Below are 24,635 nucleotides of genomic sequence, written 5' to 3'. Positions count from 1 at the left end.
GGGTTTCACCATGTTGACCAGGATGGTCAACATGGTGAAACCCTGTCTCTACTAAAATTACAAAAAATTAGCTGGGCATGGTGGCGTGTGCCTGTAATCCCAGCTACTCAGGAGGCTGAGGCAGGAGAATTGCCTGAACCCAGGAGGCGGAGGTTGCGGTGAGCCGAGATCGCGCCATTGCACTCCAGCCTGGGCAACAAGAGCGAAACTCCGTCCCAAAAAAAAAAAAAAAAAAAAAAAAATCAATGAAATCAAAAGGTGGTTCCTTGAAGAGACAGAAAATTAATAAATCCTTGCCAAATAAATATAAGGTATAAGGATTGAAAAAGAAATAAAACTTACTATTCACAGATGCTATGTCCACACACATAGGAAAGCCCAAAAGAATCTGAAGATAATCAGTAAAAGTGAGTTTGGCACAGCTGCTGAATATGAGGTCTATATATAGACATAGAACTGAATTGCACATTTTTTTTTTTTTTTTTTTGAGATGGAGTTTCGCTCTTGTTACCCAGGCTGGAGTGCAATGGCGCGATCTCGGCTCACCGCAACCTCCGCCTCCTGGGTTCAGGCAATTCTCCTGCCTCAGCCTCCTGAGTAGCTGGGATTACAGGCACACGCCACCATGCCCAGCTAATTTTTTGTAATTTTAGTAGAGACGGGGTTTCACCATGTTGACCAGGATGGTCTCGATCTCTTGACCTCGTGATCCACCCACCTCGGCCTCCCAAAGTGCTGGGATTACAGGCTTGAGCCACCGCGCCCGGCCCCTGAATTGCATTTTTACGTACAGTTGACCCTCAGTATCCATGGGGAATTAGTTTCAGGACCTCCCACAAGTCCCTAGTATAAAATGGTGTAGTATTTGCATATAATCTGCAAACATCTTCCCGAATACTTTAAACCAGCAGTCACCAGCCTTTTTGGCACCAGGGATTGGTTTCATGAAAGACAATTTTTCCACGGACCGGGGAGTGGGGGTGGAGGGGTTAGATTATCATAAAGAGAACACAACCTAGATCCCTCACATATGCAGTTCACAATAGGGTTTGCGCTCTAAGAATCTAACGCCACTGCTGATCTGACAGGAAGCAGAGCTCAGGTGGTCATGCCCCCTCACCCACCTCTCACCTCCTGTTGTGTGGCCCAGTTCCTAACCAGCCATGGAGCAGATCTGGGGCCCAGGGGTTGCAGACCCCTGCTTTAAACCATCTCTAGATTACTTACAATACCTAACATGACATAAATACTATATAAACAGTTACATTATTTTGCTTAGGGACTAATGACAAGAAAAAAGCCTGTATATGTTCAGTACAGATATAACTTTTCTCCCCAAGTATTTTCTTTTTTTTTTTTTTTTTTTTTTTTTTGAGACGGGGTTTCGCTCTTGTTACCCAGGCTGGAGTGCAATGGCGCGATCTCGGCTCACCGCAACCTCCGCCCCCTGGGTTCAGGCAATTCTCCTGCCTCAGCCTCCTGAGTAGCTGGGATTACAGGCACGCGCCACCATGCCCAGCTGATTTTTTGTATTTTTAGTAGAGACGGGGTTTCACCATGTTGACCAGGATGGTCTTGATCTCTTGACCTCGTGATCCACCCGCCTCGGCCTCCCACAGTGCTGGGATTACAGGCGTGAGCCACCGCGCCCGGCCTACTCCCCAAGTATTTTCAATCCACAGTTCGTTGACCCCACATATGCAGAACCCATGGATACAGAAGACCGACCGTGTTAGCAAATTAGAAAATACATCTAAAAAGACATCAGTTACAAAGGAAAACACATGAAAATAAGTTTCTGAAAGATGTGCGAGGTCTCTAACAGAACAGAAAACATTATTAACAAAAAGTTTTAAAAGACCTTAATAAGTGGGTATTATATCATGTTAATGGACTAAAAACTCAATTGTAAAATTATCAATCCTCAAAATTGAATCTATAGATTCAATGCAACCTTAGTCAAGATCCTAACAAGTTTTCTTGCTTGAATTTTACAAGATGATTCTAAAATATATATAAAAATGCAAACAAGCAAGAATAGCCAAGACACTTTTTTTTTTTTTTTTTGAGACGGAGTCTCATTCTGTCACCAGGCTGGAGTGCAGTGGCACAATCTCAGCTCACTGCAACCTCCGCCTCCCAGGTTCACGTGATTCTCCTACTCAGCCTCCCGAGCAGCTGAGACTACAGGAGTGCCACCACACCCAGCTAATTTTTATATTTTTAGTAGAGACGTGGTTTCACCACGTTGGCCAGGATGGTCTCTATCTCTTGACCTCATGATCTATCTGCCTCAGCTTCCCAAAGTGCTGGGATTACATGCATGAGCCACCGCGGCCGGCCTCAAGGCACTATCTTTAAAATGAATAAACAAAAAGTTTCATCTATGAGTTACCAAGTCTTCCTTACAGAGCTATGGAAATTAAGGCAATGTAGCACTGGCTCTAAGTTAAATAGAAAACGGAGCAGAAGAGAGAGCCCAAAAGCAAACTTGTGCCAACACAGACCCTGACTCGAGGGAACACAGAGCTATGGCCCAGAGGTAAAGGGCACTCTTTTCCATGAATGATGCTCATCTCTAAGACAAAAAATAAAACTTTCCTCATCTCGCACCAATATAAAAATCAAAATAGGGGCCGGGCGCGGTGGCTCAAGCCTGTAATCCCAGCATTTTGGGAGGCTGAGGCGTGGATCACGAGGTCAAGAGATCGAGACCATCCTGGTCAACATGGTGAAACCCCGTCTCCACTAAAAATACAAAAAATTAGCTGGGCATGGTGGTGCGTGCCTGTAATCCAAGCTACTCAGGAGGCTGAGGCAGGAGAATTGCCTGAACCCAGGAAGCAGAGGTTGCGGTGAGCCGAGATCGCGCCATTGCACTCCAGCCTGGGTAACATGAGTGAAACTCCGTCTCAAAAAAAAAAAAAATCAAAAAAAAATCAAAATAGGTAAGAAAAAACCAAAAGGAGACAGGGGAAACAGAGTTGAACAGAGCCATTACCAGAGTCAACATGGATGGTGCTGTGGTCTAAATACTTGTGTGCCCCCAAAACTCCTAAGTTGAGTCCTAATATATGTGGTATTGGGAGGTGGGGCCTTTGGGAGGAGATTAGGTCAGGAGGGCAGAACCCTCATGAGTGGAGTTAGCGCCTTTATAAGAACAAACAAGAGAGACTTGCCTCTTGGCCATGAAAGGACACAGGAGAAGACAGCCATCTACCTGCAAACCAGAGAGACAGCCCTACCAGACTTCCCAGCCTCCAGTATTGGGAGCAATAAATCTTTGTCATTTAAGCTCCCCGGTCTTTGGTAATTTTGTTACAGCAGCCTGAACTGACTAAAACAGATGGCTAATAAGCATTTGAGAAAATGCTCAACACCGTGAATCATAAGGGTAATGGAAATTAAAACCACAATAAAATAGAGCTCAACAGCTTTAGCATTATCAATATCTTTAGTCACAATAGAATAACCAAAATCAAAGACTTTAACTGCTGGCAAGTTTAGCAAGTAGATCTCTCATGCATCACTGATGGGAATGCAAAATGGTCTGGTTACTCTTTAGAAAAGAAGTTTGATCATTTCTGCTAAAATTAAACATACACTGACCCTAAGACCCAGCAATTCTACTGGGTCTTACATTGCCACAGACTTGTATGTAAATGTTCATAGTAGCTAAATGCATAATAGCCCCAAACTGGAAAGTTTGGCTCCATGTCTCCACCCAAATCTCATCTTGAACTGTAATCTCCAGGTGTTGAGGGAGGAACCTGGTGGGAGGGGACTAGATCATAGGGGCAGTTTACCCCATACTGTTCTTGTGATACTGAGTTCTCACAAGATCTGGTGCTTTCATAAGTGTTTGGAAGGTCCTCCTTCACTCCTCTCTCTCTTGCCACCTTATGAAGAAGGTGCTTGCTTCCCCTTTGGCTTCCGTCATGACTGTAAGTTTCCTGAGGCCTCCCCAGCCAGGTGCAACTGTAAGCCAATTAAACCTCTTTCCTTTATAAATTACCCAGTCTCAGGGAAGTTCTTATAGCAGTGTGAAAACAGACTAATACAGTAAATTGGTACCAAGGGTACTGCTATAAAGATAACCTGAAAATGTGGAAGCAACTTTTGGGACTGGGTAGCAGGCAGAGGTCGGAACGGTTTGGAGGGCTTAGAAGAAGGAAAATGTGGGAAAGTTTGGAACTTCCTAGAGACTTGTTGAATGGCTTTGACCAAAATGCTGACAGTGACATAGACAATGACGCCCAGGCTGAGGTGGTCTGAAATGGAGATAAGAAACTTCTGGGGAACTGGAGGAAAGGTCACTCTTGCTTTGTTTTAACAAAGAGAATGGTGGGATTTTGCCCCTGCCCTAGAGACCTGTGGAACTTTGAACTTGAGAGAGATGATCTGAAATTGGAACTTTTGATGCCGGGCGCGGTGGCTCAAGCCTGTAATCCCAGCACTTTGGGAGGCTAAGGCAGGTGGATCACGAGGTCAAGAGATCGAGACCATCCTGGTCAACATGGTGAAACCCCGTCTCTACTAAAAATGCAAAAAATTAGCTGGGCATGGTGGTGTGTGCCTGTAATCCCAGCTACTCAGGAGGCTGAGGCAGGAGAATTGCCTGAACCCAGGAGGCGGAGGTTGCGGTGAGCCGAGATCGCGCCATTGCACTCCAGCCTGGGTAAAAAAAACGAAACCCCGTCTCAAAAAAAAAAAAAAAAAAAAAAAAAAAAGAAAGAAATTGGAACTTTTATGTTTAAAAGGAAAGCAGAGAATAAATGTTTGAAAAATTTGCAACATGATGATGTTGATAAAAAAGAAAAACCCATTTTCTGGAAAGAAATTCAAGACAGCTGCAGAAATTCACATTAGTAACAAGGAATCGCCAAGACAATGGGGAAAATGTCTCCAGAGCGTGTCAGACATCTTGGCAGCAGCCCCTCCCATCACAGGCAGGGGGGTCTAGGAGGGAGAAATGGTTTTGTGAGCCAGGCCCACCTCCACTGCTGCTCTGTGCAGCCTTGGGACTTAGTCCCCTGTGTCTCAGCTGTTCCAGCTCCAGCCATGGCTAAAAGGGGCCAAGGTACAGCTCAGGCTGTTGCTTCAGAGGGTGCAAACCCCAAGCTATGGCAGCCTCCATGTGCTGTTGGACCTGTGGGTGCACAGAATTCAAGAACTGACATTTGGGGACTTCCGCCTAGATTTCAGAGGATGTATGGAAATGGCTGGATGTCCAGGCAGAAGTCTGCTGCAGGGGCAGGGCCCTCATGGAGAACCTCTGCTAGGGCACTGCAGAAGGCAAATGTGGGGTTGGAGCCCTCACAGAGTCCCCACAGGGGCACTGCCTAGTGGAGCTGTGAGTAGAGGACGATCGTTTTCCAGACTCCAGAACAGTAGATCCACCAAGAGTTTGCACTGTGCACCTGTAAAAGCTGAAGACACTCAATGCCCGCCATGAAAGTAGCTGAAGCGGGTGGGTGTGGGGGAGCTGTACCCTGCAAAGCCACAGGAGCGGAGCTGCCCAAGGCCATGAAAGCCTACTCCTTGTATCAGCATGCCCTGGATGTGAGACATGGCGTCACAAGGGAGATCATTTTGAGCTTTAAGATTTAATGATTCCCCAGCTGGATTTCAAACTTGCATGGGGGCCTGTAATCCTTTGCTTTGGCCAATTTCTTCCATTGGAAATGGGAGCATTTATCCAATGCCTGTACTCCCATTGTATCTTGAAAGTAACTAACATGCTTTTGATTTTACAGGCTCCTAGGCAGAAAGGACTTGCCTTGTCTCAGATAAGACTTTGGACTTAGACTTTTGAGTCAATGATGAAATGAGTTAAGACTTTGGGGGACTTGCTGGGAAGGCATGATTGGTTTTAAAATGGAACCAATCATGGAATGAATGGTTTTGAAAAGAACATGAGATTTGGGAGGGGTCGGGGAGGAATGATACGGTTTGGCTTTGTGTCCCTACCCAAATCTCACCTCAAATTGTAATCCCCAAGTGTTGAGGGAAGAAACTGGTAGGAGGTGACTGGACCATGGGGGCAGTTTCCCCCATGCTGTCTTCATGACAGCAAATTCTCACGAGATCTGACAAGTGTGTGGTAAGTTCTTCCTTGGCTTGCTCTTCTCTCTCCTACTGCCTTAAGAAGAAGGGGTCTGTTTCCCCTTTTGCCATGATTATAAGTTTCCTAAGGCCCCCCCAGTTATGTGGAACTGTGAATCAACTTAAATTTCTTTCCTTTATAAATTACCCAGTCCCGGGTAGTATATTTATAGCAGTGTGAGAACAGGCTAATACATCCATCAATCATTTAATGAACCACAGTATATCTAGTCAATGGAATACTACTCAGCAACAAAAGGGAATAAACTACAAACACACACAGAAACATAAATGACTCTCCAAAGCATCATGCTAAGTGAAAGAAGCCTGATGCAAAAGACTATACACTGTATGCTTCTATTGACATGAAATTCTACAAAAAGCAAAACTACAGTTAATAATAGCAAATCCAATGTCACTAGAGGCCGAGGGAATGGGAGGGGACTGCAAAGGGCGCTTTTCAGGGTAACAGAAATGTCCTGTATTCCTGTATCATAGCTGTAATGATGGCTACACAAGAGCATACGCCTGTCAAAGCTCAAAGGATTGTCTGTTTGAAATTGGCACATTTTATTTTGTGTAAATTTTATCTCAGTAAAGCTGGCCCCCTAAGTTTATGTTTGCTGCTTTAGGGAATAGAAAACAATACACCTCTTAGAGGACAATACTGGAGAATATCTTCATGCTCTTAGCATAAAAACTTAAACAGAATTAACGATAAACAGCCAAAAAGCACTCATTATAAAGGAAAAGACAGATACAATTAAGAACATTAAAATTAAAACCTCTGACATCAAAAGATATCTTTAAGAGGATGAAAAGATAAGTCCCAGAGAGGAAGAAATTTGCAAGATTTAATCCATACAGGCTAATATCCACAACTTCTAAAGAATGCCTTACAAATCAATTTTTAAAACATAAACCAAAAAGAAAAATCAGTAAGAAACTTGGACAACTTCACACAAAAACTTATAAGTGGCCCACAAACATGTGATAAGTTACTCAACCCCAATAATTGTGGTGAAATGTGAACTGCAGCCACAGGGAACTATCACTATACCTACCAGAATAACCCTACCCTCAGTGTTTTTAAGACTGACAGTAGGACGTGTCAGCAAGGATCTAGAGACAGAAACACATTGCTGGTGGGAGTCTAGCTTGGTAGAGCCACTTTGGAGAAGAGTCTGGAGTTACTGACTCTGACCCAGCAATTCCACGTATTCAACAAGAATACATGCACACAAGTGCACCAAAGACATGTCTACAGGTCTTCGCAGCAGCTAGTAGCCAGAAAATGGAAACAAGATATCTGCCAAAAGACGAGGTCAATAAATTCTCCTTACAATGGAACAGAAACAAAAATATATGACCCACAGCTACACAAAATATGTTGTGTGAAATAAGCCAGGCCTAAAAAAATATATAATACCTAACTGCATTTAGAGATAACTCCAAACAGGCAAAGCTAAACCTCACTAGTAAGAACCCCTGCTTCTGCAGGAAAACAAAGGGAACCAAGGCAGTAATGCTCCTGTGAGCAAGGACTGTGCTGCCTTGGGGGTGGAGGCACAACGCGAGTCTCTCTGGAGCTGGTGTGCTTCCTTCACCTGGAATGTGACACTCTGATATGAGGGAAAACCAGGAGTTCTCATGGAGACATATTTAAGGTTGAGATGTCCGATACACAGACAAGCAGAGGTGACAGGCCAGTGGTTGGAGGAGTGAGGCTAACGCTCAAGGGGAGTTATTTGCATATGGAACATATATAACCACTGGGCACTGGACAGGACCCTCTAAAGCAGTGTTTCCCAGGGAATATTTGGAAATAGAAGGTGCCATTTTTTGGAGTCCATGATGACTGAAGAATGCTACCACCACTTAGCAGCAAGGAGCCAGGAAAGTTCAACATTATGCTAAGAACAAGGTCTACACAAGGAAAAATTATTTCACTGAAAATGCCACCAACACCTGCTGAGAAACCAAGCTCCAGAGAACAGAGGTCCTGAAGAGAGCCAAGTGCAGTCACGAACACCCCAGCAATGAGAGGAGGCACTGGCAAGGAGGGGTCAGCAAGGCAGGCTGAAGGCAAGTGCTGGCCCCAAGGGCCCAGTGCATTAAACATTTCAAAGTGGGGAGAAATTGAATGTCAATGGGGTCAAGTACCAAGCTGACTAAGACCTGATGGACTCCCTTTGTGTCTGTCCGTGGGGAGTAGATTAGAGAAATAACCACAGATTTGGTTATTTCTCTGATTTGCCAGGCTTCCTACACCCAGTCATCTAAAATCTAGTCCCATTCTTGTATCTCAAGTCAAACCACCTAATTATAAGAAAAAAATAACAGATGAAGGCAGATGGACTGTAAACTGCTAAGCAGGTGGGGTGTGGGAGAAACACAATGTCAGTAGGCAACTAAGTGGGGCCTGGCAGCAGAATACACAAGAGTTTTACAAATCACTTTCGTGGGACCATGAAGAAGAGCTCCCACCAAAGAGAGCTGGCTTTAATCTTCATCTGGAGTTCCCCTTTGGCACTCCCCTGTGTGACAACCTCCCTTAGGGAGGGGAAAGCATGGTCTAAAAACTGCAGCTCCACACCTGTCCCTGGAGATCCATGCTCTGCACAGAGACTGCCCAGGTGTGTGCTGGACTTCCCATCAGCTTTGTTATTCAACAGTGGCCTCTACTGGTCAATAAAGAATTGCAGTAAATGAGTTCAGAGGATGGAGGGAATGGTTCTGGACACTTGATTTTTTTCTGTTTTCTGCTTTCAAAGCATATACGCACGTACACAAAATCATACAGTTTCATGTTTACTGACAAGAAACAAGTTCAAAAAAAGAGACGAATCCTAGTATCAGGAACATTTTCAAAGGCCATTCTTTGCGACTTAAAATAGTGAGTTAAAAAATAGCCACTACACAAAATGAAATATAAATTTAACTTTTGACCCAACAATTCCATTTCTAGGAATCCATCCCACAGATAACACTGTTGAAAATAAAAGATGTATACATAGGCTATTCATTTCAGGACTATTTGTAAAAGCAAAAAGAAGTTAGAAAGGACTCGAGTGGCTATCAACAGAGGACCAGTTGAATTATGGTATGTATACCGGTAGGGTACTTTGCAGTTATAAATACCTCTACATGCCAGTACAGAACAAGCTCCAGGACACATTACACGAAAAAAACAAGGTGGAAAAAAGTGTGTGACTAGGACCTTTAATGAGTTAATTAAAATTAATGAGGTCATTAGAGTAGATCTTAATCCAATCTAACATCCTTATAAGAGATGAAAACACAAACACAGAGGACAGGGCCTCAGAAGAAATCAACCCTGCCCTATCCTTGATCTTGGACTTCCAGCCTCCAAGACAACATACATTTCTGTTATTTAAGCCGCGCCCAGCCTGTGGTAGGGTGGCCCTAGTAAACAGTGCTGAAACAACTGCACTGACATTTACAAATAATTTACAAACAAACCTTGGCCTTTATTTCACACCATATGGAAAACTTTGATTATGGCTCCCAGACCTAAATGTAAGAGCTAAAACTATAAAACATCTAGCAGAAATCATAGGAGAAAATCCTACTGCCACCTGATGTTTGGCAGTTATTTCTTAAATATAGCACAAAAACAAGAAATATTTTAAAATAACTGAATTTCATTGAAATCATAAAAACTCTCCTCTTTCAAAGGCACTATTGTAAAAATTAAAAGACATGCCACAAGAGTTGTTCAATGGGTAGAGTTTCATTCATGCAAGATGAAAAAGTTCTAAACATCTGTGGCACAACAATGAGCAAACAGTTAACAAAGTTAACAATACCATAATGTACACTTAAAAGTTGTTAAGAGGATAAAACTGTGTTCACTAATATTTAAAAGAAAAGGCAGGCCGGGCGTGGTGGCTCACGCCTATAATCCCAGCACTTTGGGAGGCGGAGGTGGATGGATCATGAGGTCAAGAGATCGAGATCATTCTGGTCAACAAGGTGAAACCCTGTCTCTACTAAAAATACAAAAATTAGTTGGGCATGGTGGTGCACGCCTACAGTCCCAGCTACTCAGGAGGCTGAGGCAGGAGGATTGCTTGAACCCAGGAGGCGGAGGTTGCGGTGAGCCGAGATTGTGCCATTGCACTCCAGTCTGGGTAAGAACAGCGAAACTCCGTCTCAAAAAAAAAAAAAAAAAAAAAAAAAAAAAAAGAAAGAAAGAAAAGAAAAGGCAAGCCATAGAATAACAGAAAAAATTTACAAGACACACATCCAGCAGAAGACTTGTATATACATTATACAAAGAACTCTTATGAAAATCAACACAATTTTAAAAGGAGCAAAGACTAAAGCCACTTCAACAAAAAAGACATATGGATGGCAAATAAACACATGAAATGATGCTCAACATCACGAGTCTTATGGAAAAGCAAGTCAAAACCTCAGTAAGGGCTGGGCACGGTGGCTCACGTCTGTAATCCCAGCACTTTGGAAGCCTGAGGCGAACTCCTGAGGTCAGGAATTCGAGACCAGCCTGGCCAACACAGTGAAACCCCAATTCTACTAAAAATACAAAACCTAGCCGGGTATGGCGGCACATGCTTGTAGTCCCAGCTACTCAGGAGGCTAAAGCAGGAAAATCGCTTGAAGCCAGGAGGTGGAAGTTGCAGTGACCCGAGATCATGCCACTGCCCTCCAGCCTGGATGGAAGAGTGAGGCTGTGTCTAAAAAAAAAAAAAAAAAAAAAAAAAAAACAATAAAACAAAACCTCAGTAAGACTGCTATACACCCAGTAGAACGGCTAAAATTTTTAAAACTAAATGGGCGTAACGGCTCACAACTGTAATCCCAACATTCTGGGAGACCATGGCGGGCAGACTGCTTGAGCCCAGGAGTTCAAGACAAGCCTGGGCAACATGGCGAAACCCATCTCTACAAAAAACACAAAAATCAGCTAAGCAAGATGGCATATGACTATAGCCCCAGCTTCTTGGGAGGCTAAGGTGGCAGGACTGCTTAAGCCTGGGGGGCAGAGGCTGCAGTGAGCCATGATTACACCACTGCACTCTGGCCTGGGTGACAAAGTGAGAACCTGTCTCAAAAAAAAACCAAGAACAAAAAACAACTGGCCATGCCAAGTGTTAGCAAGGAGGTGGAGCAACCGACAACTGGAATGCTTAATACACTGCTAGGGAAATGTAAACTGGTACGACCACTTAGGAAAACAGTTTCACCGCTTCTTTAAAAATGAAACATACACTTCCCATTATAATCCTGGCTATTTACACAGAAGAAATGAAAGCACACATCCAAAGAAAGAAATTCACACAAATGTTCATAGCAGGTTTATTTCTAATAGCCTAGACCTGGAAACAAACCAACTGTCCACCAACAGGTAAATATATAAACAAATTGTAGTCTATCCATGCAATGGACTACAACTCTGCAATAAAAAAGAACAAAATACTGACATAGGCAACAACACGGATGAATTTCACTATAATCATGCTGAATGAAAGAAGTATGACAGAAGACAAGTACATAACAACCTATACAGTAAGTGAAAGCAGATGGGTCACTGCCTGGGAACTGGGTAGAAGAAGGGAAGAAGGGAAAGATGAATTAAAAAGGGGGCAGGAGGAAACTTTTGGGGATGACAGACACACTTATCACCTTGACTGTAGTTATGGTTTCATGGGAATGCACATAGATCACAACTCACCAAACTGTACACTTTGATATGTCAGTTTACTATATGTCAATAGTACCTCAGAGCTTTTTTTAATTTTTAAGGTGACTGGGGAAAAAAGACAGTATAAAGTCTTAAAAATGAAGCACAAACAGGGATAAAATAATTATAGCATGTATAACCAACACAAGATTAGGGGTATATAAAGTTATGGGAACATATAAAGAACTTCTACAAGTAAATAAGAAAAAAATAATTCATGTAAAATTTCCAAAAAAAAAAAAAAAAAAAAAAGTAGACATTTCACACAGGAAAAAACACAAATAGCCTATCTACATAAAAGGATATTCAACTTCATTCAGAATCACGGATGTACAAATTAAAACCTCAAGATACGACATCATATTCATCAAATTGCTAACGAAACACAACACACCACCAAGGTGTTAGCAACCATGACTAGCACTGGGAAGGTTCACTGCTGCTAGCAGCAATACATACTAGACAACCACACTGAAAAGCAGTTTGGTATTACCTAGTAAAGCTGATTATGAGTGTTCCATGACCCTGTTAAAATCCAAATGTGTTCACCAAGACACGCATTCAAAAACATTCACAGCAGCATTCCTTGTAAAAATAAAAAATTGGAAATAACTCAAATGTCCAACGATGGAATGGATGAATTCTGGCTTATTTACTGTGGGTAACCCCCCACATGGGCACCGAGGAAGGAGAGCTGTGCAAACCCCAGGCACAATTAGTGTCTGAATAATATCTTAGTTTATAATGTTATTACTCAGCTATTTCCTTTATATAATCCTTTACATATAATCATGTATTAGCTTATAGTTGGAACAATTACTGCCTGAAGTATAACTTACTGCTTACATACATCTAGCTTATATAATCTTAGTACTTATATCTAGGATACTTAGTTTCATATAATCTTTCTACGTAGTCATATAAATACTGTAGTCCATATAATCATATATATGTTTTATATACTCATATAAGTATTGTAGTTGGAGTTGTACCGACCCATTTAGCGCCAACTTATATAATCCTTCTATATAACCATATAGTAGTTTATAGTAGGAAGAATGCCTAGAGCAGTTAAAGAACAAAAGCAGTACATGGGAAAACAGCCAGACCAGGACAAGAACCAAAGACCCAGGCGGTGGCATCCCTGCCTGAAAGGGCATACGCTGTATGGCAGGCCTGGAGCAAGAGCCTCTCCTCCTGATAAAGGAGTTGTAGTATCTTGCATCCAGTTCCTGTGGAAAGTAGGCCTCAGGCCTGAGATCCCTAACCGAGGGAAAAGAATCCCTCTGGTGTGACCAGGTCACGGTGGCTGTACACCCTGTCAGCCTTTTCTTGCTTCTGTGCTAGCTCAAATCATCGTCCCATAAAATATCTTACAGAAGAGCACAAGTCTGTCAGCTCCCACTGCACTGGTTTACAGTATTCTTCTATAAGAATCCTCTGAAGTCTCTAGCCCCCAGATAAGAAGTGTTACACATGGCACTTGTTGCACACAGCTCACCTCCTTGCCTCAGTGACCTAATGGGGGTGGACCCCCTTTTCTGTACATGACCCTCTACTACTACGCCCGGCCTACCTCTCTGCCCAGGTGACCTAATGGGGAGGCCCCCTCGCTTGTTACTCACATGATTATGTATGCCCTATCACTAAGCCTATAGATGACCTCGCGACCCTTCCCCCTGCTTTGTGCCTAATAAATACAGACTCTTCCGGACGTTCGGGGACTCGCCTGTCTCCACTCACAGGTGGCATGGCCCCTGAGCCCAGCTGCTCTTCTCCAGTTCCTCTGTGTCCTGTCTATTTCTTGGATCCTGCAGCGAAGCACAGCTATAGGGGACACCCCATGACCCAGTGGGGCTGAAGCCCTATGATTCACAAAATGAAATACTTCTCAGCAGTGAACATGAACTAAGGCTACGGTTATGCACAACATAATGCAATTTCAGTAGAGGATAGGCTGCATATATGAAGAGCATCCCTAAGATTATAATGGAGCTGAGAGATCACTAATGATGTATGTCACATTTTGCCTGCAGTATTCAGTACAGTCACAAGCTGCACAGGTCTGCTGTCTAGGAGCAACAGGCTCCACCATATAACCTAGGTATGTAGTAGGCACTGCCATTTGGGTTTGTGTAAACATCCTTTATACAATGATGAAATCACCTAACAACATATTTCTCACTACGCTGGCATTAAGCAACATGGCCATAAATGCTTCAACATAAATGAATTTCAGAAACAAGGCTGAGCAAAAGATTTGATTCACAGAACCCATATTGTATAATTCCATTTCTACTAAGTTCAAAAACAGGTAAAAGTAAACAATATGTTAATTAGTACATATAAAGAAAGATTTATACAAAATTCAGAAGGGTGATTAAGTTTTGGTGGTGGTAGGAAGGAGCACAAAGACTTGCAAGTTATTGCCACTGTTCCATTGAAGCTGGTGCCATGGACACAGATATTCATTTTATCATTTAATCTGAACATACACCTTTTCTACACTTTTACATATACAATATTCTTTACAATAAAAAGTTTTAAAACTGGGCAAGACCCTGTCTCTACAAAAATAGTTTTTAAAACTAAAAAGGGGTAATCATGGGGAAACATCACAGTAATAGGAAGGACAGACTGGGTCTGGTGGTTCAGGGAGGGCACAAGTGATGAGGTCAACCAAGTAAAGGAAAGTGTCACCGCACCCAGGAGGCCCAGGAGAGGAGTATATCGAGCCTGGAGAGTTAGGGGACAACAATGAGGCCAGGAGGGCTGGAGGAGAGGGAACCAGGGCAGAGCATGCAGAGCCACACAGGTCACCATGAGCACTCTGGTTGTGGTGCAATAAGGGTCCTGAGCAGGGCGGCATGATGGCTCTCTGCTGTGCTGAAGGCAGAGGAAAATGCATCAAGAGCAGGAGGTAGAGGATCGGCTAGATTCTAGGCAGCAATCTAGGCCAGAGGCAAGAGGCGCTTGGACAAGCAGGGAGCAGTGAGTAGAGACCGGGATGAAGTCTGAATGAAAGACACATTACATGTGGCTATAAAAGATGAGGTTTTAAGGAATTTACCCCAACAACTGGAAGAACAAGGCTACGGTCAGTGCAGAGTGGGAAGGGTGTGTGAACAATGACGGTAGAAAATGCAGGAGCTCAGTTTTAGAGCTCAGTTTCATATACACGTTAAGTTTTGGGTTCCTATTAGATACTGTACTGGGTTAAATAGTGTCCCCTGAAAATTCAAGCCCACCCAGGTTCTGTGAATGTGACCAAATGGAGACTGGGTCTTTGCAGATGTAATCGAGTTAAAATGAGGTCATATCATTTAGGTGGGCCCCAAACCAATTACTGACATCTTGTAAGAGAGGATTTGGGCACCAATGCACACAGAGGGAAGATGGCCAAGTGAAGATGAAGGTAAAGATTGGAATTACACTACCTCAAGCAAGAGAACTCCAATAAACGCCAAGGATAGCCAACAACCACCACTAGCTGGAAGAGCCAAGTTAAGGGTTCTCCCCTCAAGCCCTCAGAGGAAGAATGACCCTAGCAACACCTTAATTTTAGATGATTTTGATTTTAGTGCCCACCATGGGTAGCACTTTGTATGGTAGCCCACTTCTACCTGGGTCTATCTCTGACACTCCTAGGAAAGGCTGGATGATGGGTGAAGACAACATCAAAACAAAACAGCAGTTTACAACAACTGAGTTCTTTCCTGACTCTCCTTTTTTCCTGCTTATGAACCTAGGCAAAACCTTGTCTGCAGCTCAATTCCATAAAATTTGTAAAATTAGGGGGCCTTAGCAGAATCATAGCCAAGGTCCCACCACCTCTAAATTCTGCAGGTGTATGACTATTCCCAAAAACAATAAAGTGTGCCTGAACATCTATCCAAATCTATCTAAACCCCATTCTGTGCAGAGGTTCTGTCATGTCTACCTTTACACTGGGATGCGCTACCTTCAAATACATCTGGGGGACAAGCTAGATGTTAAGATACACAAAAAAATAAACACTAAATGGATAACAAACATATCACATTATTAAGATACAGGGGGGAAAAAGTCCCCTCAATAACATGCTGTATTCATCTTCTGTCACTGCTGTAACAAATTACCACAAACTTAGTGACTTGAAACAATATCCACTGATGATCTCAGAGTTTCCAAGTGTCAGAAGTCTGGACACAGCATGGGCCAGCTAGTTCTCCGCTTACAGTCTCACCAGGGCTGCCACTCCAAGTTCATTGAGGTTGCTGACAGAATTCAGTTCCACAGGGCTGTTGGCCTGGAGTCATTCTCAGCTTCTTGAGGCTGCCTGCCTTCCTTAGCTCATGGCTCCTTCGTCCAACTTCACAGACAGCCACAGAAAGGAGAGATCTTGTCATATGTTGAATCTCTCTGACTGCCTCCCATCCTGCCTTCACTGCCTCCTTTTGAGCCTTATGTGATTACTGGATCCTCCAGGGTAATCCAGAATAATCTCCCTCTCTTTAAGTCAGCTGACAGTAACCCTAATTATATCTGCAAAGTCCTTCCACCACAGTACTAGAAAGTGTTTGAATAACTAGGGCATGGGGATCTTGGGGAGATGGCTTTAGAGTTCTACCTTCTACACATGATCCAAAATTTCATGTTAACATGTAAAAATACACTTTTGTAACGTACCTTTGAAAATCAACCATTATTTAGGTTTTACTACTGCCAACTAATTGACAATATAATTGAAATAATAAATGAGACTTTTGTAAGGACAGTAAAAGGGAGAACATATCATTGTTAATGCAAATATCCTTAGAAAATACAAGTTCAACAGTGCAAAGACTGGCCTGAAGCAGTGGCCTGAACTTAATTTCCTATGCAGGGATTTAATGATTTTCTTCTCAATAAAAATGACAAAATACCAGTTCACGGTCTAGCCTAAACCTAGAAATAGGGATAAAATAAAACCAAAACAGACAGAAACACAAACCAGGATGCCAAGAAATGGTAGGTGTTCACACATCTAACCCACCAGCCAGGCTTCCCATGAGGACACAGAAGTAATAGTTCCCTGTTCTAGTGTGAACGCTGTCAGCATCAAAATGGAGTCACTTTTGTCAAGCCCTGACAACATGGAGGGAGGTCAAGGTGAAGACAGAAAAAAGGCCAAGTATAGTGGCATGTGCCTGTAGTCCCAGCTACTCAGGAGGACAGCTTGAGCTCAGGATGTCAATGAGCTGTGATTGTGTAACTACACTCCAGCCTGAGTAATAGACTGAAACCCTGTTTAAAAAAAAAAAAATTTGCCAAAAATATGCTCAATTTTTATTGCTGAAAAATGCTAACAATCATTTGAGGCTTCAGCAGGTCATAACCTTTTTGCTGGTGCAGTCTGGCCTGGATATTGATGGCTGCTGACTGATCAGGGTGGTAGTTGATGAAGGCGGGGTAGGGGTGGGGGGGGTGGCTGTGGCAGCTTCTGAAAATAAGACAAAAATTAAGTTTGCCACAAGGACTGACTCTTCCTTTCACAAAAGATTGCTCTGTAGTCTGTGATGTTGTTTGACAGCATTTTACCCATAGGGGAACTTCACTCAAAATGGAGTCAATACCCTCTAACCCTGCCACTGCTTTGTCAACTATGTTTATGGAATAGTCTCAATCCTTTGTTGTCATTTCAAAACAATGTTCACAGCATTGTGACTAGGAGTAGATTCCATCTCAGGAACTACTTATTTGCTCATCTATAAGAAGCAACTCCCCATCTGTTTAAGTTTGATCATGAGATTTTATCAACTGAGTGACAGCTTCAGGCTCCACTTCTAATTCCAGTTCTCTTGCTATTTCCACATCTGCAGTTGCTTCCTCCCCAAGTCATCCATGAGGATTGAAATCAACTTTTTCAAACTCCTGCTGTTGATACGATGACCTCCTCCCATGAATCACAGATGTTCTTAATGCCATCTAGAATGATAAATCCTTTCCAGAAGGCTTTCAGTTTTCTTTGTCCAGATCCATCAAAGTAATTACTCTTCATGGCGGCTAAGGCCTTATGAAATGTATTTCTTAAATAAAAGTCAAAATTGCTCCTTGATCCATGGGCCACAGAATAGATGTTGTTAGCAGGCATAAAAAAATCTATCTCCTTATATATCTCCACAGAGCTCTTGGATAACCAGGTGCACTGTCAGCAATAATATTTTGAGAATAATCTTTTTTTCTGAGCAGTAGGTCTCATCAGTGGGCTTATATTCAGTAAACCATGCTGTAGACAGATGTGCTGTCATCCAGGCTGTTTGTCCATTTCCAGAGCTCAGAGTATTTAACATAATTTTTAAGGGCCCTAACATGTTCCGAATGATAAATGAGCACTGGCTTCAACTCAAAGCCAAGTTAAAGTGACCGGCATTAGCCCCTAACAAGAGAGTCAGCCTGTCCTTTGAAGTCAGTCATTGACTTCTCTCTAGCTGTTTCAGTTGTAAATGGCATCTCCTCCCAATACTGTAAAGGCAATTTTATGTACCTTGTAAATCTATTACTCAATTTAGGAGCCACTTTCATCTTGATCTTAGCTAGATCTTCCGGAGATATTGCTGCTTCACCATGTGCTTTTATGTTATGGAGACAGGTTCTTTACTTAAATCTCATGAACCAACCTCTGCTAACTTCCAATTTTTCTTCTGCAGCTTCCTCACTGCTCTCAGCCTTCATAAAACTGAAGAGTTAGGGCCTTGCTCTGGATTAGACTTTGGCTTAGGGAATGTCATGGCTGCTTTGATCTTCTAATGAAGCCACTAAAACTTTCTCCATATCAGCAGTAAGGCTTTTTCACTTTATCACTCACTGTGTTCAACAGAGCAGCACTTTTAATTTCCTTCAAGAACTTTTCCTTGGCATTCACAACTTAGCTAACTGGTGCAAGAGACCTAGCTTTCAGCCCATCTTGGCTTTCAACATTCCTTCCTCACTAAACGTAATCTTTTCTAGCTTTTGATTTGAAATGGGTGGAGTGTGACTCTTCACTTGAACACTTAGGGCCCACTGTATGGTTATTATTGGCCTAATTTTAATATTGTTGTGCCTCAGGGAAGAGAGAGGAGAGAGAAGGAGAAACAGCCCATCAGTGAAGCACACAAAACATTTATTAGGACTGCCATCTTTTAGAGGCATAGTTTGTGATGCCCCAAAATAATTACAATAGTAACATCAAAGATTACTGATCATACATCACGGTTAACAGATTAAAACGTGACACAGAGACATGAAGTGAGCACATGCTATTAAAAAATGGTGCCAACAGACTTGCTCCCATGCAGGGTTGCTTGTAAAAAAAACTTCTAAACTTGTAAAAAACAAGCTCTGCAAAGTGCAAGCAAAGGGCAGGAAAGTGAGGTGTGCCTCTATGTTCTGCTTTCGGAGACACTAGGTGGCGAGCGTTATTTGAACGTTTACAGCAGGCCCTGTGTATCTGCAGTTGCATATTCATGGATTCAACCAATGGATGAACACAGGAATACAAAATATTTGGAAAAATAATTTTTAAAAAAATTTAAAAATACAAGTTACAAAATCAGTATAACTATTTGCACAGCACTTACATTGCATTAGGTACTATAAGTAACCCTGAGATGGTTTAAAAGTTATGAGAAGTTATGCATACATTAAATGCAAATACCACACCATTTTATAGTAGGGACTTGAGCATCCGAAGATTTTGGTATCTGCAGGGGGTCCTGAAACCAATCCCCTCCAGATACCAAGGGAAGCATGACCGTAAGTGAATGAGCCTGTATCTGCAATGTTTTGGTCTGCGTAAGCCAAACATCAACTCTCACTGTGCAGTGTCACCAATACAGTTTTAAGAACTCAAGCTACATGTATGTTTACCACTTTTTTTAAATCACATTCTTTTAGCTTATTTTTAACTTTCTTCCAAAATTACCCTCACTCTAACTACAATAGCAGCAGCTAACTTATTAAGTGTATGCACTTCATCTGCAGTATCAACTTTAACCTTTTAAGGAAACTGCAGAGACTGAGAGAGAGGAACAAGGTCAAAGAGCTAACAAGCGGAGAGGGTGGGTCTGAACTCAGGTCCGCCTCTCCAGGGCCCTGCTCTTAGCCAGCTACTATCTTGCCTCCACCGGCGAATCATGTTTCTGGCGCTTTCAAACATAATGGCATCCCAAGACTTCTCACAGCAATTCTTCCAAGCGGGCATTCGGTGTAAAACGATGGAATGCCGAGCGTTCCTAGGTTCTCATTCTCACTTCGCTTTCCTCAGACATTAGAAATCTACTTACCGGCTAGGAAAGCACTAGTGAGGCTTTCTCAACACTACCTAGGAGCAGTGACAGGTGGCATTGTTCCAAAGCCCTGTTCCTTCATTAGAGAAAAAGCCAAAATCTGACCTTTCACCTAAAACTCCACCAACGAGCCTTTCTCCTTTTAACCCACACACTTTCCCCCTTAATTCCTCAGCGGCAATTCAGGCCTTCTTCCCCAAGCTCTCACTGCACGTTCTCAACGCTACCAAGAAAAGAAAAAACACACAAAAGAAAAAAAAAGACCGCAGAGACTCAACTGTGTGCGCTCTCAACTAACACGGCGTCGGCGCCGCCTGCACTGACGCTGGGAAGGCTTCACTTCACAACTCGACACGTGAGGGCGGGCAGCCGGCACAGAGCGCGACGCTCCGCGGGACCCACCACCGACCCACAGCGGGGCTCGCGGAGGAGGCCCCGGGCACGGCTACCCTGCCAGGCTCCCTACCCCAACCCCGCCGGACGACGCGGGCCCGGGAGCAGGAACGCGGGACGCTGCTGACAGCCCGGTCCCCGAACTCACGTTTGTACTCGGCCATCAGCCTCTTGAGCGCCGTCCCCGCCATGGCCCCGCAACAGCTGCGCAGAGCGACCTCGCCTCAGCCGGGCGCGTCCCTCCTGCCCCGACGCCGGGGGCTGCTTCCGGGTCTCCGTCGCCGGACCAGGATCTCTTCCGGGGCGTGTCGCCTAGCGCGCGTGCGCGATCGCGAAGGCGCGCTGTCCGGGCGGCGGGAGCCCAACTCGCGGCCGCGAAGCAAAGCTTTCCTGGCTCCTGCCCGGTGTTAATCGCTCTGCGGGGTTGGTTCGGGTCCCGGCACTTCCAGCGGCCTCAGGGCCCTGGTCTTGTAGACTTTCTGAACGGCGGCGCCCAGTCTAGTGTGTGTGTGCTGCCTGTCCTGTGCCAGCCGCGCGAGGCCGAAGGGCGGGAGAACGCGTGCTGAGTGGGGGGAGGGCGGGGACGAGATAGGAGGACGGGGGCGCGGTAAGGATGCGGAGACGGGACGGGGGGTGGGGAAGATGGTCACGGGGCGGTCCGGGGCTGGGGAGGGGGACAAGACGCCTGAGGCGCGCGTCCGCACCGAACGCCCCAACCGCCCCGGGCCGGCCGGGTTTCAGATTTGAAAAGGTGGGAAGGTTGGAAGTCCTGGCGTTTTTCCTCCGCGTCTGTGCGGCTCCACTGGAGTTCGAGTCCCTTCTACTCCCAGGGAGCGAGCTGCGGGGAGAGCCCCGTTCGGGAACGCCTGCTCTGCTGAGCAGCCTCGACCCCAAGGCACCCCCGGGAGGGCGGGCGCGACTCAAGTCCTGCCGGAGCCCCTGGGGTGCCGAGGAGACTCCCCAACGCCCCGAGCGGGCTCCCGGCCTTTCCACAGTTGAGGATCCTGTAAGGAGCGAGCCCTTTTCCCATGACAGCTATAGTGAATGGGTGTGCTTTCCCGATTGACCTGCTGTGATTTGAACGATGTGGGTACATCGTTACTGACTTCAGAGGAAAGCACAGCGAGTGCTTCGTGGCTGTCCTGTCAGGGATGTATACACACACCTTTGCAAACGTTTGCATTTCTTACCTGGTTGTTTGTTGCAATAAGCTGGTCACAAGTCGTCTCCTCCTTTTCCCCTTTTCCAGCATTGCAGATGATCCCTTTAAAGGAAACCTGATCATAGTCACACCCTGCTCCGCCCATTTCACTCAGCAAACCTGAAGTCCAGTGCTTTGCTCTGCCTCTGCCCACCCCGCCGCCCTCCCAGACCCACCCTCCCCTCCTCAGTCCACTCCAGCCGCCCTGGTCTGGTTCAGAGTCGCGGGCTCCTCCCTCCCCGGAAGCGCTTTATTCTGGCGGCTCTAGTCCCCGACTCTCCCATCCTGCCTCTTTCAGTATTAGCTCAAATGGTGCCTCTTGAGTGTGGCCTAGGCCATCACCACCTGGCCTTCACCCCATACCTTTTTCTCGTCGACACCTACCCAATGCACCATACTATAGAACTTATTAGCATACAATATATGTATCACCCTTATCTGTCGCGTGTTCCATGAGAGTCAAGGGCCTCTGCCTACTTCTGTCTTGTTCCTGGTGCAGCCTCTGTACCTGGACACCGTATACTCTTAACACGGATTTGTCAAATCAAATGAAATTTAACAATGCAAACAAACTTCACAAGTATGCATGTTGTAGGAAAATTCCCAAAAATTCAAAATTTCAGTCGACCTCTATCGTTTAAAATGACCACAGTGCTTTATAAAAATGACCTGGTCCTCTGAGACTGTTTCAGAGAGTAATTTGTGCAAATACAATGTGCAAAAAGTCACAATGGAGGTGTTCCCTCCCCCATTGCAGAGCTGCTCTTTCTGTAATCACAGCACCCCGCCCCACAAAGCAGTCTGTCCAGTGCTACTGAAGGAAAAATCAGCTCTTTTCCAGTTAGGGGAAATGTGGGCAATAAAGCATGACTATCAATGCCGTGATGCTCACTGTAGCGTCATATGCTTGATGTTTTCATAATCCTATCAGTCTTCTCCAGACATGAACTTATTGTAGAACACAGTGTGTTCTCCAGTTATTTTTTAGAAATGTGATTTACAGCTTCTATCAGGATTAGCTTCAGCTTCAAGTGACAAAAGTCCAAAATAGGCATTGCCAAAACAAGATGGCAGTTTCTCCCCTCAACGGGGCTGGTACAATATCCTCAGAGAACCAGGTTCTGCAACATTTCTCCTCATGGTCATCATTCAGTTCTTTATGTGAAATTCAAGTTTCGCTGGGCATCTTGTATTTTAATTGGCCAACTCATACCAACTATCAACTTGGATCAGTCAGTGCTGAAGTCCCAGGGGTTTCAAGCAGTGTGTACTATTGCATGGCAGCACACCCTGGGGAGGCCAACTGGACAGAATAAAATTAATGCCTTATATCTTTAGCAACTAAAGTTCTGAAACAGCAAAAGGACCTCACAGCTTAACCCCTTATATGATGGGGCTTTCCTGTTTACACCACGAGTTTCCAGCTGGGCACTCCTGCAGCATGGCTAACGTGACAAGTTTCCTGGGAATGGGGGTTCTTGGGATGTGAACATTTGGGTGCAAAAACTGGAGAGGTTCCAGTTGGGACCCCAGGCATAGATAACCAGGATAAATAGGGCCTCTCTCCTCCACGAGCATCAATTTAACCCAAGGATTCTGGGAGTCAAGTTCACATAATTAATGTTCTTGAAAATAGTAATCCCAACAGATCTATTACTCCAAATGCACAATTTGCATAAATCTCAGAAAAAAGGCAATCTCAACAACATACCTTTGCTGGGTGTGGTGGCTCACACCTGTAATCCGAACTACTTGGGCGGTTGAGGCAGGAGGATCACTTGAGGCCAGGACTCTGAGAATCAATCAGCTTGCGCAACTGATTTATGGTTTGAATTTGTATCCCTGCCCAAATCTTACGATTGAATTGTAATCCCCAGGCTGGAGGAGGGGCCTGGTAGGAGATGACTGGATCATGGGGGCAGATTTTCCACTTGATGTGAGTTCCCACGGGATCTGCTTGTTTATAAGTGTGTAGCGTCTCCCCCTGTTCTCTCTCCCTCCTGCTCCAGTCAGTACCACGTGCCTCCTTCCCCTTCGTCTTCTGCCATGACTAAGTTTCCTGAGGCCTCCCTAGCCATGCTTCCTGTACAGCCTACAGAACTATAAATCAAACCTCTTTATCAATTACCCAGTCTCAGGTAGTTCTTTATAGCAATGTGAGAATGCACTAATACAGCAATATAGTGAGACCCCATCTCTAAAAATCCTTTTTAAAAAGGACATCCTAATGGTTCCTCTGCTGTGAGGCTGTGGGTGGAAGTTCAAGCCTCACTGCGCTAAAGCTTCCACATATGCTCCTGGCCATTATTCTCATCTAACCTATAGGGCCTGGGACACAACACTTTTCTCATGGATTCTGGCATCCCCTTTGACCCAGGCTACCTAGGGGATCTGGCAGATGCCCCCACCTGTGTATTGTGCCTTAATTCGTGCACTCTTCCTAGTGCATGTGAATCATGTGGTCCATCTCCACAGCTGCCCTTCATCTTCACCTTGGGGTCACTCAACTGATGGGCTAAAACAGGTCATTTTCAACCCGGCTTTTGTTACACCATTGGATACTGGGAAATTCTTAATGCCAAATCAATGTCCGTTCACTTTCAAAGCAGACAGGTAAATTGTCCATGGCAGAAGGAAAGCAGAAAACAAGAGATGTCCTAGACTAACACCCGAACTCATCTGCCTCTAAAATCCACCCTTTACATCTGAAACCCAGGAGAGGAAGGGTAACATGTCACACTGATACTAGCTTGACAGCTGTCAGCCAGAGCTCTCTGAGGAGAGGATACATCCCTCGGCAGGAAAAAGTAGACTAGCATTGGTGGTGTGCCAGGGGAGGGGACGGAAGCTGCCGGGTGAATACTAACCTTCCAGCAGCCAGCTTTTCAATCAAAGTTTCTCAGTGCAGTGGCCACGTGGA

General features: G+C 44.4%; 2 protein-coding genes across 5 annotated transcripts in view; one reads left to right on the top strand and one right to left on the bottom strand.

The window, feature by feature from the left end:
* UBE2G2 (ubiquitin conjugating enzyme E2 G2) overlaps positions 1-20,981 on the bottom strand; it is a 40,198-nt gene extending 19,217 nt beyond the window's left edge. For 3 of the 4 annotated variants that reach the window (XM_032276586.1, XM_032276587.1, XM_032276588.1), the window contains exon 1: positions 20,663-20,981. In XM_032276586.1, the coding sequence (XP_032132477.1) occupies positions 20,663-20,705 (43 nt within the window). In that variant the 5' untranslated portion in view covers positions 20,706-20,981. The remainder of the gene's footprint in view (positions 1-20,662) is intronic. The other variant, XM_032276590.1, reaches the window with a different exon arrangement.
* Positions 1-24,635, top strand: part of PWP2 (PWP2 small subunit processome component) — a 613,222-nt gene that overhangs the window by 567,444 nt on the left and 21,143 nt on the right. The window lies entirely within an intron of this gene.

The sequence above is a fragment of the Sapajus apella genome, unplaced genomic scaffold, assembly GCF_009761245.1.
Source record: "Sapajus apella isolate SASKATOON/1434 unplaced genomic scaffold, GSC_monkey_1.0 scaffold8, whole genome shotgun sequence".
Classification (NCBI taxonomy): Eukaryota; Metazoa; Chordata; class Mammalia; order Primates; family Cebidae; genus Sapajus; species Sapajus apella.
This window is presented reverse-complemented; position numbering and strand designations above follow the sequence as displayed.